Source organism: Lycium ferocissimum, chromosome 5 (genome assembly GCF_029784015.1).
Source record: "Lycium ferocissimum isolate CSIRO_LF1 chromosome 5, AGI_CSIRO_Lferr_CH_V1, whole genome shotgun sequence".
Lineage (NCBI taxonomy): Eukaryota > Viridiplantae > Streptophyta > Magnoliopsida > Solanales > Solanaceae > Lycium > Lycium ferocissimum.
Window position 1 is genome coordinate 70059265 of NC_081346.1, and position 19274 is coordinate 70078538.

Here is a 19274-nt window from a genome sequence, read left to right on the forward strand (position 1 = left end):
TTTCTCAATAAGGTTTGTCAAATCATCAAAATACGAAATAACATAGCTTATCAAAAATATAAATTTTGTTTTAGTGTTTCGAAGACATGAGGTTAATCCTTAGCAGTAAGAATAAATATAATATAGTTGATATGAATAAATTAAAAGTGCAACGAATAGTAATACTTCTCACCTTTGATGGTAAAACAACATCAATTTAGATTGTATTTTTTTCCGGAAAATAACACGCTATGTATATATTTGGAAAAAGTATGAATCCGAAATGACCCCTATTTCTAATATTATCGGAAATGATCCTTTTATACATTATTATACATTTTTATATAAGGTTGATACATTATCTACGATAAGAATATATTGTGGTATAATGATGTATATAGTGTGTATAAACACTGTTGCCAAAAAAAAAAAAAAAACATTGGCTATGTGGATGTAAATTAAAAATATGACTATGTGGATGTAATATTTTATGTTGGATTGCATATTATTAAATTATCCTTCTTTTTTGTTTGGGCAATTTGCACGATTCCCTTCGTTGGGGTGGTCTTTAATTTTTCTCTGTCAAGTTACCAATCTTTAATTTTTTTCCCTTCGCCTAAAATACCCTGAGGTTCTGGATTCAAACCCTAGCTTAATCATAAAAATAAAAATAAAATTCGCAAGGTAAGACTTTGCAAAAAGTCTATCTTATGCGGTAGATTTTGCCTTAAGGCTTAACTAAAAGTCTGTCGAATATGACAGACTTTGCCTTATAAGGCAGACTTTTTGCAAAACCTTGCCTTGCAATTTTTTTTTTTTGACTGAATGGGGATTCAAACTTAGAACCTCAGGATATTTTCGGCCACCTTTTTAAGCGAAGGCCAAAAATTAAAAACCAGCAATTTGAGGGCCAAATTTAAAGACCACCCCAAAAGAAGGACAATCCGCGCAAAAAAATGTTTTTTTTTTCAATCCTATGTCCGACATGACTTTTCTAGATTCGTGTCGTGTAGGGCCCACTCGAGGATAGCTTTGCAAGCATTTTTCCATAACTAGGACTCGAAACTTGGATAGTTCCTAGTGGTAGAGACCTTATTGTTATAGAATTTGTTTCCTCTTAGAATTTCATTATTCTTATAATTAAAACACTCAACACCCCTCCCCCACTCCACCCCCACGCCCCTGCTTCCTTCCCTACTCTGTTTTCATCATTATCTATCATCATCATACTTTATTTTTCATGTTTTATTATATCTAAACACACACACACACTGAACTCTGTGTGTATTGTGTAAATATATTCAACGCATAATTTGCCAAGAAGGAAGAAGAAGAAATAATTTAAATAAAGAAAGCAGATAAAGGACTTTGTCAGTCAAGATCAGATTAAACTCCACCGCCTTTAGGTACCCAAGAATTGATTTTTCTTATTTTTTTTTTCTATTTTTTTGAGTAAAAAACTGATTTGGGTCTTCATATTTCACTTTTTAATCATCTGGGTAAAGGCTAAATATCTTAAATAAATTGTAAACTTTGTGCTTTTTCCAATTGTTTCAAGCTGATCGCCCCTTCTTGAAATTGCATAAAATATGTATGTGTATACTCTTAAATCACTTAAAGAGTTTTTATGGGGTTCTTTTGGTTTTCATTCTTTATATTGCTATAAGCATGTATTAGCTGTTTGTTTTGCTAAGTGATCAAACATGTAACACTATGATAATTTTGAGGTTCTCCTTGTTACTGGTTAATTTATTGTGCAGAAACTATGTATGTATATATGCTTAAATCACTTGGAATTTTTCTGGGGTTCTTGTTTTTGGTTGAAACAATGCATTTGTTTGCTAATTATAGTGTTTTTATATTGCTATAAGCATATATTATCTGTTTGTTTTACTAAAAGATCAATATATAACACTATGATGACTTTTCTTTGGAGGTTCATAAGCATGTATTATACTGTTTGTTTTATTAAATGATCAATATATAGCACTATGATGACTTTGCTTTGTGCTTTTGTCAATTGCTTCAAGCTGATCGCTTCATCTGAATTGCAGAAAATATGTATGTACTGTATATATGCTTAAATCACTTGGAGTTTTTGTGGGGTTCTTTTGTTTTTCAGTTAAAACAATGCATTTGTTTGCTAATTTTAGTGTTTTTATATTGCTATAACCATGAATTATACTGTTTGTTTTACTAAATGATCAATATATACCACTATGATGACTTTGCTTTGGAGGTTCATAAACATGTATTATCTGTTTGTTTTTACTAAATGATCAAACATAGAACACTATGATGAAACTTTGCTTTGGAGGTTTTCCTTGTTACTGGTTAATTGACTGGATCCATTTCGCTTGTTTGATCGAGAACTTATAGCCTGTTTGTCCAAGCTTCTCCAAGGCCCAACGTTTTTTTTTTTTTTTTTAGTGCTTTGTTTTTAAAGTTGAGGTGTTTGGCCAATCTTTTAGGAGAAGCAAAAGTGCTTTTGAGTAGAAGCATAAGCTAAAAAAAGTACTTTTAAAAAAAGTAGCTTCTTCACAAAAGTACTTTTTTGAAAAGTATTCTTGAGAAAATACACTTAGAAACACTTTTTAAAAGCTTGGCCAAACACTAATTGCTGCTCAAAAGTGCTTTTCAACCTAATTAGCCAAACACAAATAACTTCTCACTGAAAGTGCTAAAATAAGTATATTTTAGAAGCTTGGCTAGACGGGCTATTAATCTTATTGATGTTTGGTGTATTTGAGATTGATAATGGGTTGTTAAGAGATAAGTGCTTCTAATATTGACAGGACTGCATATAGAACTGGCTTGGTGTTGTTTAATGGGTAACCGGGGGCAGAAAAGAACTGAAGCTGCCGATGAACTGCCTGCGGATAAACGAGCCTGTAGCAGCTCAACTGAATTCAGGCCGAGCACTTCCAACTCGGTAGTTCATACTACAATGAGTTCAATACAAGAAAGCCACCACGATGCTGATGTCGACACGTCTTCATCATCAACGTCAGGGTCGAGTGAAGGTGAAAAGGACTCCGCTTACGGCTCTTGTGAGTCTGATAATAGTTATAGAGACTATTACAGGAGGCAATCGCTGGGAAATCAAGGCAAATTCAAAGGAGTTTTGTCAAGTTTGAGCAAGGAATCGGACGAATCAATACTGTTGATTGCTCTTACGGAGCTATGTGAATTGTTATCCTTTTCTCCTGATAGTTCGATGTCAAACTCAATGGCGGATTCGTACTCTCCCATTCTTGTAAGATTGGCTAGACATGAGAGCAATCCTGATATAATGCTATTTGCTATCAGGGCGATGACTTATTTATGTGAAGTTCATCCTCGTTCTTCGGCCTACCTTGTCAATCATGACGCAGTTCCTGCCCTTTGTCAAAGACTAATGGCAATTGAGTACTTGGATGTGGCTGAACAGGTATCCTGAAATTGTTTTATCAATAATTCATCCTTTTTGTGCTAAATTAGAGAGTGCTCCCTCTGTCTCAAATTATTTGTCGTGATTTCTAAAAATAGATGTCTCAAATTATTTGTCATTTTAGAAGTTCAAGACAAAATTAATTATTTTTCCCCATTTACTCTTGGTAGTAATTGTTCTTGAAGACTACAAATACCTCAATTATGGGGTGATGTCACATAAATAGAGTAAATATTCAATTAAGAGAGACTATATCTTAAGACATAAATACGGATAAAATAGTCAAAAGACCCCTCCTAATTAATGTTTTCTTAAGGCCATCTCAAAAAAAACCATCTCAAAAAATTTAATGTTTCTTAAGGGGTGTGTAAAAGTGAAACACGGCAAATAATTTGAGATGGAGGGAGTAGAAAGCTTTTTAGGTGGATTCCTGTGATTGATTTTTTTTTTTTTTTTAACTCTTGTGATTAATGTTTTTGCCTCTTCAACTCAGTGTTTGCAAGCACTAGAGAAAATCTCGCGTGAGCAACCAATTGTTTGTTTGCAAGCTGGGGCTATCATGGCCGTTTTAAGTTATATTGATTTCTTTTCGACAAGTGTGCAGGTAAAGCAATAACTATTAATAATCTGCTTTCGATAAACCGATGAAATTGAAGGTTGGAAAGTTGATCTTCTTCTCTTTGTTTCTTTTTTATCTGTCGCAGAGGAAGGCGCTCTCAACTGTCCTAAATATTTGTAAAAAGCTTCCGTCTGGATGTCCTTCACCTTTAATGGAGGCGGTTCCGGTTTTGTGCAATCTTCTTGTATATGAGGATAGACAGGTATAATTTGTCGAAAGTTAGTGATGTATTGATTCCTCTTAATTACTAAGTGTTCCAATTTCATAACATTGAAAATGGTTTCTTCATCTTTCAGCTTGTTGAGAGTGTGGCCACTTGCTTGATTAAAATAGTCGAGCGGGTATGCCACTCTTCTGATATGCTGGATCAACTTTGTAGACACGGGCTGGTTCAGCGAGCCACACATCTCATAGAGTTGAATGGTCGAACAACAGTTAGCCAATCAGTTTATGTTGTAAGCTCTTGAAGTCTGTTATATGAATATCCCTTGTCTACATTCTTCTTTGTCTTGGTTTATAAGTAATTTTTTATTTTATTTTTTCATGTTAGGGTTTTATTGGATTACTTGTCAAACTGGCTGCTGGATCTATTGTGGCTGTCAGGGCTCTCTTTGAACTTAACATCAGCCACATATTAAAGGACATTTTATCCACTTATGACTTCTCACACGGGGTGCCTTCTACTCTGATGGTTGACGGGCATTATAATCAGGTGCTTAGCTTTAAAAAATTTCCTTATTCTTTTAATTCTTGATTGTAATGTCACTTTAGATGAAATTCTAATTTCACAGCTATATATGAAAAGGGAATTGTGGCATAGAATTGATCCCCCGAAAGGGAATTGTGATGTTACTTTAGATAAAATGGTGCTGAACTTTGTTTGTAAATTAAGTCATTTCCTTTAGTTTAGCTCTGTTTAATTTATTCCATTTATTTTTTCTGTTATGGGGTTGCAACGATTCCATCTATTGGAAAAAATGCCTTCAATTACATATGCATTTGAAGCCTTTCTTGTTTTGTCTTTTTTCTTCAGGTAGACGAAGTTCTCAAGTTGTTAAATGAACTTCTTCCCCCCATATCCAGAGAGCAGAATATCCAACTAGCTGCAGACAAAGAACACTTCTTCAATAATCACCCTGTTCTTCTGCATAAATTTGGCTTTGATTTATTACCTGTGCTAATCCAGGTGGTTATTCTTATTTGTGATGTCAAAATTAGCTTGCTCTAGTTTCTATTATTCTTGCTTCCCCTGAATTTTTTTTAATTAATCATCAAACAGGTGGTCAATTCTGGTGTAAATTTATATGCTTGTTATGGCTGTCTATCTGTCATCAATAAGTTAGTTTATTTTAGCAAATCCGACATGCTTGGATTTCTTCAAAATACCAACATTTCAAGGTGAGATGCTTTCGTTTACTCCATGTTTTAAGCAAAAGCTTAATATCTTCTTTCTGTTAATCTAAACTGACTTCTCTGTTTCTTACAGCTTCTTAGCAGGAGTTTTTACTCGCAAAGATCCTCATGTTCTGATACTAGCCCTTCAGATTGTTGATAAGCTTCTAGAGAAGCTGCCTCATGTTTTCTTGAACTCATTTGTTAAGGAAGGTGTTCTATTTGCTGTCAATGCACTTCTTTCCCCGGAAAAATGTTTGCAGTCTCTGTTTTCAGTTTCATCAGATGAAACCTGCCAAGGATCAGTACCGCGTGCTGCAGTAAGATGTCTTTGTTTTGCTTCTGATGCTGTTCAGTCCCCAACAGGACCGGAAGCAAGGACTTGCAAGATAGAGAAAGAGACTGTTCAAAGTCTTGCTAGACATATCAGAACCAGTTACTTTGCAACAGACTCAACAAACCCCAACTTTGGAATAACCGATGTCCTTCAGAAGCTGAAGACTCTTTCTTCTACGTTAACTGACCTGGTTCACAGATTTAGTAGCTGCATGGCTCCTCTTCAAGAGAAAGAAGACTTTTACCCTGTATTGCATCAAATTGTGTCAGAGTTAAGTGGAAATCATCCCATTTCCACGTTCGAGTTCATTGAGAGTGGAGTTGTAAAGTCTCTAGTGAATTACCTCTCCAATGGCCAATACTTGGGACAAAAAAAGGTCGATGGTAATGGTTCAGTAAATCAGCTGTATATTGTAGAAAAGAGATTTGAGCTGTTTGGTAGATTACTTTTGTATAACTTCGACCCGCCTCTGGAGGACTCCACTTTTCTAGCTTTGATAAGGAGATTGCATAGTGCACTTTGCTCTGCCGAAAACTTCCCTGTTATCTTGAGTCATGCATCTAAGCTACGAAACTCATATGCCACTATCCCATATGGGCGTTGTACTTCATATCCTTGTCTGAAGGTCCAGTTTGTGAAGGGAGAAGGGGAGTTGTCACTTGGTGATTATACAGAGAGTGTTGTGAATGTAGATCCTTTTTTGCCTTTGGAAACAATTGAGGGATACTTGTGGCCAAAAGTGAGTAGAAAGAAAAGTGAAAAGTTGAAAGAAGAGTCACCATCTCATGCATCACAAGATGTAAGCACGTCTCAAGGTAAAAATCCAGGACCCATGGAATCGGACACAACTTCCACCAATGCCCATGAAACACAGGTTTGTTTTATCAAAATTTGATTTGTACAAGTTGGTTCTCAATCTGTTATGTTTAAACCTTCTATTTAATGGCAATGAGCTTCCTCATTCAAAGCTCATATGGTTCTCTCTCAGGAGGTGAAGAATAACTTACAATTATCTGTTGAAGTGGAAACTGTGGATGTAGAACAAACAAAAAGTGATTCAATGGATATTTCAGATGTTAATGCAGTAAGACGTTTCCTTCGTCCCAACATTTTTAAAAAGTTATTTCTTATGGATTTTTGAGTATGTCCATGATTCTTGCTTTGCAACGGCTGACATTGTTATATCGTTTCCTATATTATGCTTTGAATAGCCACATAATCTTATTGACTATGCCCTAATGTTATGTTTGCGCTGTTGCCTTGTAGGAGTCTTTGGAGAAAGGAAGACTAAATTCGTCCGAAGATGATAGTGGCACAAGTTTAGAGTGTACTGGATGTTGTGATGATGAAGATGTTGCACCTAAATTGATATTCTACCTGGAGGGACAGCAGTTGAACCACAAGTTGTCCCTATATCAAACTGTACTTCAGCAGCAGATTGAAGCAGAGAATGACATCATTACTAATTCTAACATGTGGAGTCAAGTACACAGGGTGACCTACAGAAGAATTGTGAGACATAAACCAGGGTGTCCCAAGAGTTGCAAACATGCTGTGCATTCTACTCCATCTGAGAAACCTACAACATGGTGGCAGCATACCCCATCTTTCTCTAGCATGTTTGGTTCTGAAATGGTTGATCTTGAGAAACCAAGTCCAACTTATGACATCTTATTTCTTCTTCGAAGTTTGGAAGGCTTGAACAGGTTCAGTTTTCATCTTGGGTCTCGTACAAAAATATATGCTTTTGCAGAAGGAAAGACCGTCGATTTTGGTGATATAAAGGTCAACACACATTCGGATCTCCCTCAGAATGAATTTGCCAACACTAAATTAACAGAGAAACTAGAACTGCAAATGAGGAATCCTTTTTCTGTTTCCGTAGGTGGCATGCCATCTTGGTGTGGACAGTTGGTTAATTCATGCTCCTTTTTGTTTAGTTTCGAAGCAAGATGCAAGTATTTCCGCGTTGCAGCATTTGGTCGACCGCCAATTCAGCCTGAATCACCGTCTCATAATACGACAGCTGGCATGAGTGGTCGCCGGAAAAAAATCCTAGTTCATCGAAGTAGAATTTTGGATTCTGCAAGGCAGATGATGGACCTCCATGCGGATCAGAAGGCTGTTATTGAGGTGGAATATAGTGATGAGGTCGGTACTGGTCTTGGTCCGACATTGGAATTTTTTACCTTGGTGAGTCATGAGTTCCAGAAGATTGGGCTAGGGATGTGGAGAGGTGATCGCATGGCTAATGGAAGCGTGAGTGTAGAGGACGAATCTGGAATTATTTTCTCTTCTCTTGGTCTGTTCCCTCGCCCATGGTCACCTTCATCCCATTCATTAAGTGGCCTAGAGTTCTCTGAAGTGCTGAAAAAGTTTGTGCTTCTGGGTCAGATAGTTGCGAAGGCTCTCCAAGATGGCAGGGTTCTGGATCTTCGGTTATCCAAAGCATTTTACAAGCTTGTTCTTGGGAAGGTATGCTCCATGTTTTAGTAGGCATCCTTGTTAGTAGGGGTGTCAAAAGGGTCGGTTGGGCTTGCTTTGGGTGGGTAAAGTTACTAGGCCTGAAATGGGTTGAGCCAAAATGGGCTAAAAAGCGGGTCCTAACCCAACCCACCGAATTCTTACTAAGTTTTAATTTCTTTGTTAGGTCATTTATAAATTTCTTAGTGATCAAATAAAACTACTTTTTTAATTTATTATTGCTATATATGAGGTCTGGCTAAAACTTATTAACAACAACAAAAACCCAGTGAAATCCCACAACGTGAGGTACGGGGGGAGGGTAGAGTGTACGGTCTGGCTAAAACTTATTATCAACGAAAAAGCAAGAGAACACATTTAACTTACGAAAGCAGAAAAAATAAGAGACCGTTGTTTTCTCAATCTTAGAATGGTTCCTTATTTTCAAGTTTCGCTCAACTCCTTTGAGCTGTGTCAAAACAACCCGATGCAGAGCGATGCCTCCAGTCAGTTCACCCAGCCCAAACTAAACTGATTAGTTGAGCTGAGTTAACACGGACTGTACGAATTCTCTAGGTAGAACAGCTGACAGTTCTTCCCCGCTGATGTACTATATGCTTGGATGAGTATTTCAACAGGGAATAACTTGCAAAAATTGATTGTAGCCATTTAAACCATGTTGATTGCATCAAAGAGTGGATCAAGCTCGAGAACACTTGCCCTGTGTGCAAGAGGAGAGTGTGGGCTATGCTACCTTGAGAATTCATGCATTCCATGTTCACTTGGCTTCAAATAATTTAGTTTGGGCTGGGTGAACAGACTGGTGGCATCGTTCTGCATCTGGTTGTTTTGACACAGCTCAAGAGAGTTGAGCAAAACTTGAAAATAAGGAACCGTTCTAAGATTGAGAAAAACAATGGTCTTTTATTTTTTCTGCTTTCGTAAGTTTGATGTTTTCTTGCTTTTTCACTGATAACAAGTTTTAGCCGAACCTCGAAGTTAAACATAACTTAGAGATCATGTTGCATGTTTTGAGTGGCTGATGTCCGACAGATTTGGTTATTATGGATATGCTCTGCAGATTTTGGATACTCTTTCCTGGTGGATCTTCATTTGGATATAATTACGGATCTATATTGTCCAGTTTCTAGGTTATGTACACTGGATTGTTTGCCCAGCATATTAATATTGATATGCATAGATTTGTATGTACTAACTACATAATATATAGGTCCAAATTTGAACGGGTTGGGGGGGGTCATGTTTTCATGGGCTAATTTTGGCACGCCTACTTGTAAGTTCTAGTTCTTGAGTTTTCCTTATGTTCTCTTCTTTTTGTAGGAACTCACTGTGTATGACATCCAGTCATTTGACCCTGAACTTGGTGGGGCCCTCCTAGAATTTCAGGCTCTTGTTGAAAGAAAAAGACATCTGGAATCACTTCGTGAGGGAAAATCATCGTTAGACCTTGAACTTGATTTCCGGAATACGAAAATTAGTGATCTTTGTCTTGACTATACTCTTCCTGGCTATCCAGATTATGTCCTTAATTCTGCATCTCATGCAAAAACGGTTAGCATTCTACAAGTTGATGCCTGATATTTTGTGAGATGCTAACAGGCTAAACATTGAAGTTGATGACTTTTTTCTAGGTTGACTTGTCCAACTTAGAGGAATATGTTTTACTCATTGTGGATGCTACTTTAAATTCTGGAATTTCAAGGCAAATTGAAGCATTCAAGTCGGGCTTTGATCAGGTCCGTCTCCATCAAACTACCTTTTAGTATAAACTATTGAAGTTATAGTTCATGATAAACTTCTCTTTCTGTCTGATTGACTTTCTATTCAAATGACAATTTCGGGCATGGAACTAAATTATTCCCTGGAAGTAGTAACTACAGAAATTTTTAAGAAAGTTAATGTAGGTTTTCATCATGTTTTAAGATTTGCTGGTTTTTTGAGATATTTTCATCCGGTACATGAACTCTAACAAGTAACAACCCAGTTAAATTCTTGGAAGTTTTATGCATTTTCATCACCAGAAACTATCCAGTAAAGTATGTTTCTTAAAGAATATGTAACTTCATCTGTATTTGAAATACTATGCCACTGTTATTTCTTCTTATAAAAATGGCAGCATTTTGGAGCTACTTCATCAAGTTAAGTTATCAGTTATTCCACCTATCTCATATTGCTATAACATTTTATTGGTATTCTAAAAGCAGTTTGCAGGTTACTCCTTTTTCCTTTGTCATCTTAAATGTTGTTGGTTCCTCAGGTTTTCCCCATCAGACATCTTCAGGTTTTCACTGAAGATGAATTAGAGCGACTATTGTGCGGAGAGTGTGGATTTTGGAATGTAAGTTTTGTTATCTGAGAAGCTGATGGATATAACTAAGATCCATCTCCTCCTTTTTTTTTTTTTTGAAAAAGACCGATTATCATTATTTTGGGCAGGCCAATGAGCTTCTGGATCACATCAAGTTTGACCATGGGTACACTGCCAACAGTCCTCCAGTTATAAATGTTCGTACATCCCTATCTTCTTATAGCCCATTTGGTTAAGCCTTTCAAATTGCTTATTTGTAGAAGTGCTTTACGAAAAAAATACTTTTGAAAAGCAGCAGTTTGTGTTTGACTAATCAATTTGGAAAGTACTTTTGCCGATATCATAGCAGTAATTTGTGCTTGGCAAAAGTTTCAAAAAAATGCTTTTGGGAAAAGCTACTTTTTTTAGCTTATGGGAAACTACTCCTGCTACTACTCAAAAGCACTTATTTTTTCCCTAAAAGCTTGATCAAACACCTCAACTTTTAAAATAAGCACTTTTGGCTTCCCAAAAAGCTTGGCTGAACAGACTATTAGATTTGATTGTTTAATGGAACCAATTGCTACTAATGACAATTAACTTCCTGCAAATTTGTAGTTACTCGAAATTATGCGGGAGTTTGACAGCAAGCAACAGAGAGCGTTTCTGCAGTTTGTAACTGGTGCACCTAGCCTACCTCCTGGGGGTCTGGCATCTCTTAGCCCGAAGTTAACAATTGTTCGGAAGGTACTTACAGTAGATTGCCTGAGTGCATAATAAGCCAAACAATGTCCGTATTAATTATGGGATAATTACATTTTTGGATCGCTCTAAAACACAATAGCCGGTAAATGTATATGTTTTGTATATTAAGTATATACATGTAATATACATAATCAGTGTATAGGTTTTGTATATTTTGGCTAGCGTCCGTAATTAATTTTGGATGACGGGACAAAAATGAAAAAACCCAATTATTATGTTACATCCTGCTCTAATTCGAGCTCTTTTGGTTTGTCGCAGACTTGCAGTGGTTGGGTTGATGCTGACTTGCCTAGTGTGATGACATGTGCCAATTATCTCAAGCTACCACCTTACTCTTCAAAAGTCAACTCCTTTCGCTTTCACTCCCTTGTGTGAAGTCTCTTTTCTTTATTATTTGACAAAAGAAATAACATTTCTTTGCCGTTAAATTTTGCAGGATAAAATGAAGGAAAAGTTGCTATATGCCATAACGGAAGGACAAGGCTCATTCCATCTTTCATAAGGTTCCCAGGGTTGGTCAATCAGGTACATAGCTTGTGAATAATATAGTTCAGAGTAGGTGGTGGTGATGTACATTCCTGACTTAGAAGATCGTGGCAGCGGGTGGTTTGTGGAATTGAAGGCGAGCGGATGATTACTGCTGCTGCACTGACTAAACTTGGTGGTTGTGTAAACATCAATGGTTTAGTAGTATAATAATATAATAATTAGATAGTCCAGTTCTTAAAGGTGAAATGTATAGTGAAAAGTTCTTTTGGGGTTCTAAAGCTTGGTTTAGTTAGTTTTTGGTACATATAAACTATGTACAGAAACAGTTGCAGACATATAATATATTTAAGGTCAGCTTGATGGAAAGATGAAAGTGAAATAAGGTTAATTTACTTGTTATGTTTGGTCGTCTTTTGTTTCGTTTCGCGTCTCTTCTTGAGCTTATAAATTCCTAAACTCAAAATTGGTTGGGAATGCCCATTTGAGCTTTGCTGAGGTGGGTGTTTTTGCTGATCTTGACGTTACAAATTGTCAGCTTCTGGCTTTCCATATGGAGTCTGGTACTTTCCTTGTTTGCTTTGTCCTTTTGTGGCCGGTCTTTTTTCCCTTTTTGGATCGAAAGATCTAGGTATTCAAGAGGAAGGTTATCACATAAAAAACTACATAAGTGATTTAAGTGATGCCCCCTTCCTTTGGAAAGAGTTAAAGACTTCTTCCTTTGCAATGGATTTGTGGATCATACCTGAAATTGCAAGATAGTTGTTGCAATTGGTTGGACTACAAGAAAATGAACTTTGGTCTAAGGCCAAATCTAGAATCATTAAATGTTTTCCTTAACACTCGTTTATGAATAAAACTGTTGCTTTTTTCCAGGTCTTATAGTTGCAGTCTACTGTTGAGATGCAAGGTCCTTATTCTCTCAAAAGTGTTCTTCTACTTCTCCACTAGCCTTGAAACGGAACCAATAACACGTTTGATTTTAAGGAAGCAAATCACAAAAAATAAAGTATTTAATTATTACTTATCTCTTACTTTTTTTGTCACACTTTTTTTTTTCCGGTATGTTCCAAAATGACTTAGAGCCCGTTTGGATTGGGCTTTTTAAAAAGTTGTTTGCGAACATAAAATATGTGAAAAAAAAATAAGTTGGGGTAGTCTTATTTTTTTTGGCTTATAAATGATAAACTTTAAATGGGTCATTTTTTTGAGCTTATTTTCTGACTTTAAGTAGCCTAAAACACTGTTTAAAAGCCAACTTATAAGTCAACTTATAAGCCAATCCAAACGGGCTCTTACATATTTTCTTCGAAACTGTTTGTTCTTCCTATTCCCATTTTATCTACATAACTTGTTGGGACACTCATCACTCATTTAAAATGAAAAAACATATAGAGTTTCATCAAAGAATACTTTTGATACTTTGCATATATTTTGATTTATATGTCAAAAGCTTTTAATCTTTTAAACTTACTCATTCAAATATCTTCACATAAAATAGAATGAAGGTCGTGTACTTTATATCACATCTCTACTCAATCCTTTGGAAGTGTAATTTATTAGCTCTCAAAATGTGTAAAACAGGAAAGAGGCATTAAAATCTAATATCTTCACATAAAATAGAATGAAGGTCGTGTACTTTATATCACATCTCTACTCAATCCTTTGGAAGTGTAATTTATTAGCTCTCAAAATGTGTAAAACAGGAAAGAGGCATTAAAATCTAATTTCACTGTAATTTCATTTTAGAAGAATGTGCAATGTTCTTTCTTTTATCATGTCAAACACACCCTCATTTGCTCAATAATCCGAAAAGTGTGGCATACTCCAACTTGATAGCACCATCCATCCACACTCCCAAAAGTACAAAAAAGGAAGAGAAAATATCCCCTTTTTCTAGTTTTTTTTTCCTTTTTAAAAAGAGGACAATACAAGGGTGACCAAATAAATGTTTACAGAACAAGAGAAGGGAATATCCCTTACGTACTTCATGTCTTCTCCACCCAAAAACCCCAAAAAATAACAATATCTTCCATCACCTTAGCACCATTCCCTATTTTAACTATTTCAGTACTTAAAATATATCAGCTATATATAATCAATTAATCGAACAAGTTCTGATGTCAAACACACTCTCAATTAGTCCATTTCGATAATCGGAAATATGTCTCAATCTAGATATACTCCAAGTATATAGCACCTTCCATCCACACTCCAGGGGTGGGCATGCTACGGTATTTGAAATTTCGGTATGGTAATTTCAGTTTCTAAAAATACTATACCATTACATATCAAATTAATTTGGTATGGTTCGATATTTTAAAGTTCGGTTTCGATAGTTTACGGTAGGGTAAATTGGTACCATAGTTTGTCCAACTTCAACTTACATATATTCATATCATGGAGAATTATGATTTCCGCTACTTAAGAAACGTCTCAATTATCATGTACTAAACACCTTACACGTGTAAAAATATTCAAAAGAAAAACAAGAATCCCTTCATAAATCAATTACATAAAAAAGACATTTAAAACAACATGCAGTAGTCAAAGTTTCAACTTTTAAACAATTAGTTTTCTAATAATACTAGTTTATATATTGTTAGTATTATAATACTAAGATATATGAATTATACATGTAACTATATACTTCAGTATTTTCTTTATGAATATCGAATACCGTACCGAATACCTAACTTTTTAAAAATGCATATCAAACAACATAATACCGAAATCTTTTTAAATAATCGGTATCAATACCATGTCCGCCCCTACCCAAAAGTACAAAAAAAGAAAGAGAAAATATCACCTTCTTCTAAAAATTCTACAAAAAATATATATATATATATATATATATATATATATCAAGAAAAAAAGGAAAAGTACAAGAACCACTCAATAAATATTTGCCAAACAAGGGGAAGCTGGGAGTATCCATTGAAGTGGTTCATTCCTTCTCCACCCAAAAATCCCCCACAACTTAAAACTAACAATATCTCATTCTACACTACCTTTCAACGGCACTAGTAACAAGGCTGATATAGGCAAGCAAGCAAACCATAAAAGAGACTTGATCTAAACATGTCTCGTGGGTTATATGTAATGTGACTGTGAGGATTTATAGTGAAATTGCCTAGTTTTACCTTGTATGCAACCTATTACAATCCTTCTCTTTTATCCTTAATTTGAGATCGACACTGTGAACAAACTCACACCGATAAATTGAAAAATAGAGATGAGTTCAAATAAAATAACATGATTAGAGGGCATTCATACAACTGGCGCCAATTTTTTAAAAAAATACTAACGTATAGCTATATATCACATCATTATTCAATCCTATACATAGAAGCTTATTTTGCTATTATTATTTTCAAGCGGTGTAGAACCTACTTTTAAAAAACGAACCGCAAAAGTGTGGCTGCCTCATGTTCTATCACAACCACACTCTCATTTAGTCGATCTTAATTGTCCAGAAATGTCATAATCTAGAGATGCTCCAAGAGTCCAAGTTGAAAGTGAAAAATATCTTCTTTTATACTTTTTAAATTTTATAAAAATTTCTATAAAACAGAAATCAAGAAAAGAAGGAAAAGTGCAAGAGCCACCCAATAAAATGATTGCCAAAGAAGAGGAAGAGAATATCCCATACGTAGTTCATCCCTTCTCCACCCAAAAAAACCTTTTAACACCCCAAAAATAACACTATCTCATTCTCCACCACCTTATCACCATAGCCCAAATTTGAAACATTTCTTCTCCAAATGTACCAGAGTTATTCATGACAACTTTACTACCCCCCACCCCTACTCCACCCTCCCACTCCACTTCACCATTTCCCTTCTCCCAAAATCTCCTTTTCAACCCCTTCTCCTCTTCCACCATCACATGTAAAGCCACTAATAACTCATTTCAACCACAACCCACTTCAAATTCTTCCTTAATAAACTCAAAGAACACATTTTTAGCCTCACCTGACAATACCCTTTTAACCCTTTTGCAACAAAGAAAAACTGATGAAGCTTGGTTGTATTACACCAAGAATCTTGAAAATCAAGAACTACCTAACCCCACTTGCCTTAGCCGTTTAGTTTCACAATTATCTTACCAAAATTCAACAGTTGGACTGCGCCGTGCTCAGTCTATTATACAGCGACTCCGCCATGAAAAGCAGCTCCACCGCCTCGATGCTAACTCCCTTGGCCTTCTTGCTAGTGCTGCAGCTAAAGGTAAGAATGTTTTTTAACTCTCGGTTTCAATTTGTTTGTCTGGTGACTTGACACGTAGTTTAAGAAAGTAAAGAAAGATTTTTGAATCTTAAAGTCTTAAATTAAAGATATATTGAATGTACTAAAATGCCCTTTAATCTTGTGGTTATGCAAAGTTAGAATTAAAAAGTTATCAAATAAGAAAAGAGGCATTTAAATAGATTAAAAAGGAAAGTAAGACAAATAAATTGAAATTGAGGGAGTAGTATACTCTGCTTTGGGTCCTTGTGATATACTATTCAACATATTTAACCTTTAATGAATTGAAATGTGTGTTTTTGGTTCCTTTATGTTGGAACTATGTTATCATTGAACTATTTTTAGAACTATATTACTGTCAAATATAGAGTAACAATACAAATTTAATATAACACACGGGTAATTAATGGTGGAACAATTGACAATCATGGCAAATTAGAATATTCACAAGCAAAAGAATCAAACGTGCACGTTTCAATTAATTGAAGGTCAAATGTACTTAGTCATATATCATAAGGACTAGAATCAGTATATATTGATAAAGGGACCAAAAGTTCTATCAACCCTTTTGATTTTGGTGCTTGTAATATTTGACTAAACGCATTTAACTTTCACTTAACTTAAATGTGTGTTTTTGGTCCCTTTATTTAAGAAACATGTGATTTTTTTAATATTACTCGAACCATATTACTCTCAAATATGGTGTAACATTACAAATTTAACATAATACTTTGACAATTGAATGGTTTAACACTTAATAATTCATTAAAATTTTGAAGATTTGCAGTCAAAGGGATCAAAACTGCACATATTACTTTATTGAAGGTTAAATGTGCTTACCTAGAAATCACAAGGACCAAAATCAGAATTTGTCATTATTTGAGGACTAAAAGTGCTTATTTATTTATTTATTTATTTATTTATTTTATCTTAGTTTTTAATCTTTTTTTACTTCTTTATTGTTTTAGGTGGGCATGTTCTCTATGCATCTTCTATTATTAAGTCCATGTTGAAATCTGGCTATCTTCCTCATGTTAAAGCTTGGAGCTCTGTTATTAGCCGTCTTGCTTCATCCGGTGATGATGGTCCAATGGAGGCTTTGAGTCTTTTTAGTGCTGTTACTAAAAGGGTTCGTAGGTTTTCTGATCTTGATTTGGTCAAACATTCGCGGCCGGATACTGCCGCTTATAATGCTGTATTGAATGCTTGTGCTAATATTGGTGATAAAAATAGGTTCTTGGAGTTGTTTGATGAAATGAGTGAGTTTGATTGTGAGCCAGATGTTCTGACTTATAATGTTATGATTAAGCTCTGTGCAAGAGGTGATAGGAAGGATTTGCTTGTTTTTGTATTGGAAAGGATACTTGAAAAAGGAATTCCATTGTGTATGTCTACATTTCAGTCTCTTGTTGCTGCTTATGTTGGTTTTGGTGATTTGGTAACTGCTGAAAAAGTGGTTCAAGCAATGAGGGAAGGAAGGAAGGATCTTTGCAAGATTCTAAGAGAGGCGAATGTTGAAGAATTGTGTTTGAATGATAGTGATGTGTTTGAAAAGTTGCTTCCGAATTCAGTTAATTTTAGAGATAATGAGCCACCGGAGTTATCTAGAGTGTTTGAACCGAATTCTAGGATGTATACGACTTTAATGAAAGGTTATATGAATGCAGGCCGTGTTACGGATATGGTGAGAATGTTAGAGGCAATGAGACATTTAGCGGATAGTGAGAGCCACCCAGACCATGTCACTTACACGACGGTTATTTCAGCGTTTGTGAAGCAAGGTTTAATGGATAGGGCACGAGAGGTGTTGGCCGAGATGGTCAGGATTGGTGTGCCTGCTAATAGAGTTACGTATAATGTTTTAATCAAAGGGTATTGCCAGCAGCTGCATATTGACAGGGCGGAAGAGCTGATTAAGGAGATGATTGATACTGGAATAGAGCCCGATGTGGTTTCGTATAACACGATTATTGACGGGTGTATATTGGTAGATGACAGTGCAGGAGCTCTTTCTTACTTCAATGAGATGCGAGCGAGAGGTATTGCTCCGACCAAAGTAAGTTACACTACTTTGATGAAAGCTTTTGCCTCATCTGGTCAGGCTAAGCTAGCTAACAAGGTGTTTGACGAGATGCTTAAAGACCCTCGAGTGAAGGTTGATTTGGTCGCTTGGAACATGTTGGTAGATACATACTCTAAGCTAGGAAAGGTTGAGGAAGCAAAGAGTGTGATAGAGAGGATGAAAGAAAACGGATTTTACCCGAATGTGGCTACTTATGGCAGTCTTGCAAATGCAATTGCTTTGGCTAGGAAGCCGGGAGAAGCGCTTTTGCTATGGAATGAGATAAAACAGAGGTGCGGGATGGGAACCGGAACGGGAGATGAGTCTATTCCTTCTTCGGTGGTCCCACCATTGGAACCGGATGAAGGACTGTTGGATACTTTGGCAGATATATGTGTCCGGGCAGCTTTCTTCAGGAAAGCTTTGGAGATTGTTGCTTGTATGGAGCAACATGGGATACCACCAAATAAGACCAAGTTTACTAGGATCTACGTCGAGATGCATTCGAGGATGTTTACCAGCAAGCATGCATCACAAGCTAGACAGGACAGGAGAAAGGAGCGGAAACGAGCAGCTGAGGCATTCAAGTTCTGGTTGGGATTGCCCAACTCCTATTATGGAAGTGAGTGGCGCCTTGATTCAGTAATTGAAGATGACTACAGAACTGAGTAACTGAAGATGAAATGGATCAGGTTATAAAACATAGATATTATACTTGAATATAGATTTGAAAGTTCATGTTACCTTCTCAAAAAAAAAAAATTTAGATTTGAAAGTTCGTTATGTTATATACATTTGAATAATCCGATATAGCTTTCTACTCGATTCTAGTATAGTTGGACGGCAGGGCTTTAATGTAATGAAGCCCTGATTTAACCATACTGTGTATTCCATCTATGATTAACAGCAATTATACTTTTATGTGCTACTAAACTTCATGAGGTGTATACAATTACAAGAGTTCAAGTTACAGTACCTATTAATGTTCAGCACTTCCATTTCAAACTTGCATGATATGATTCATGTTTAACTTAGCATCATATGATTCTTGTTCTAGCTTCTGGCGCAAGTAGAAACTCACGTCAATAAGAGGCTAGATTTCCTTTTGGTTATTCGATTTCAAGCTCTTTCGTTGAAGAACGGTTAAAGAACCACCCTGGTGTTCTTTCCATCTTATTCATGCATA

The 19274-nt window shown here is 35.9% G+C and overlaps 2 protein-coding genes across 2 annotated transcripts; both read left to right on the forward strand.

Annotated features, from left to right (window-relative positions):
• The first annotated feature begins 1124 nt into the window (after nt 1–1124).
• Nucleotides 1125–12181, forward strand: LOC132057245 (E3 ubiquitin-protein ligase UPL4). The gene is made up of 18 exons (XM_059449751.1): nt 1125–1385; nt 2775–3409; nt 3903–4013; nt 4114–4230; nt 4325–4483; nt 4579–4740; nt 5062–5214; nt 5308–5426; nt 5515–6631; nt 6746–6841; nt 7024–8232; nt 9562–9792; nt 9873–9977; nt 10499–10579; nt 10678–10746; nt 11147–11275; nt 11552–11635; nt 11730–12181. The coding sequence occupies exons 2-18, from the start codon at nt 2807–2809 to the stop codon at nt 11793–11795; spliced, it is 4611 nt and encodes a 1536-aa protein (XP_059305734.1). The 5' UTR covers nt 1125–1385; nt 2775–2806; the 3' UTR covers nt 11796–12181.
• A 3197-nt stretch (nt 12182–15378) lies between these two features.
• On the forward strand, nt 15379–18819 carry LOC132057246 (pentatricopeptide repeat-containing protein At3g09650, chloroplastic). Its single transcript, XM_059449752.1, has 2 exons — nt 15379–16008; nt 16995–18819. Exons 1-2 carry the CDS (start codon nt 15561–15563, stop codon nt 18758–18760), a joined length of 2214 nt encoding a protein of 737 aa, XP_059305735.1. The 5' UTR covers nt 15379–15560; the 3' UTR covers nt 18761–18819.
• The last annotated feature ends 455 nt before the right edge of the window (nt 18820–19274 follow it).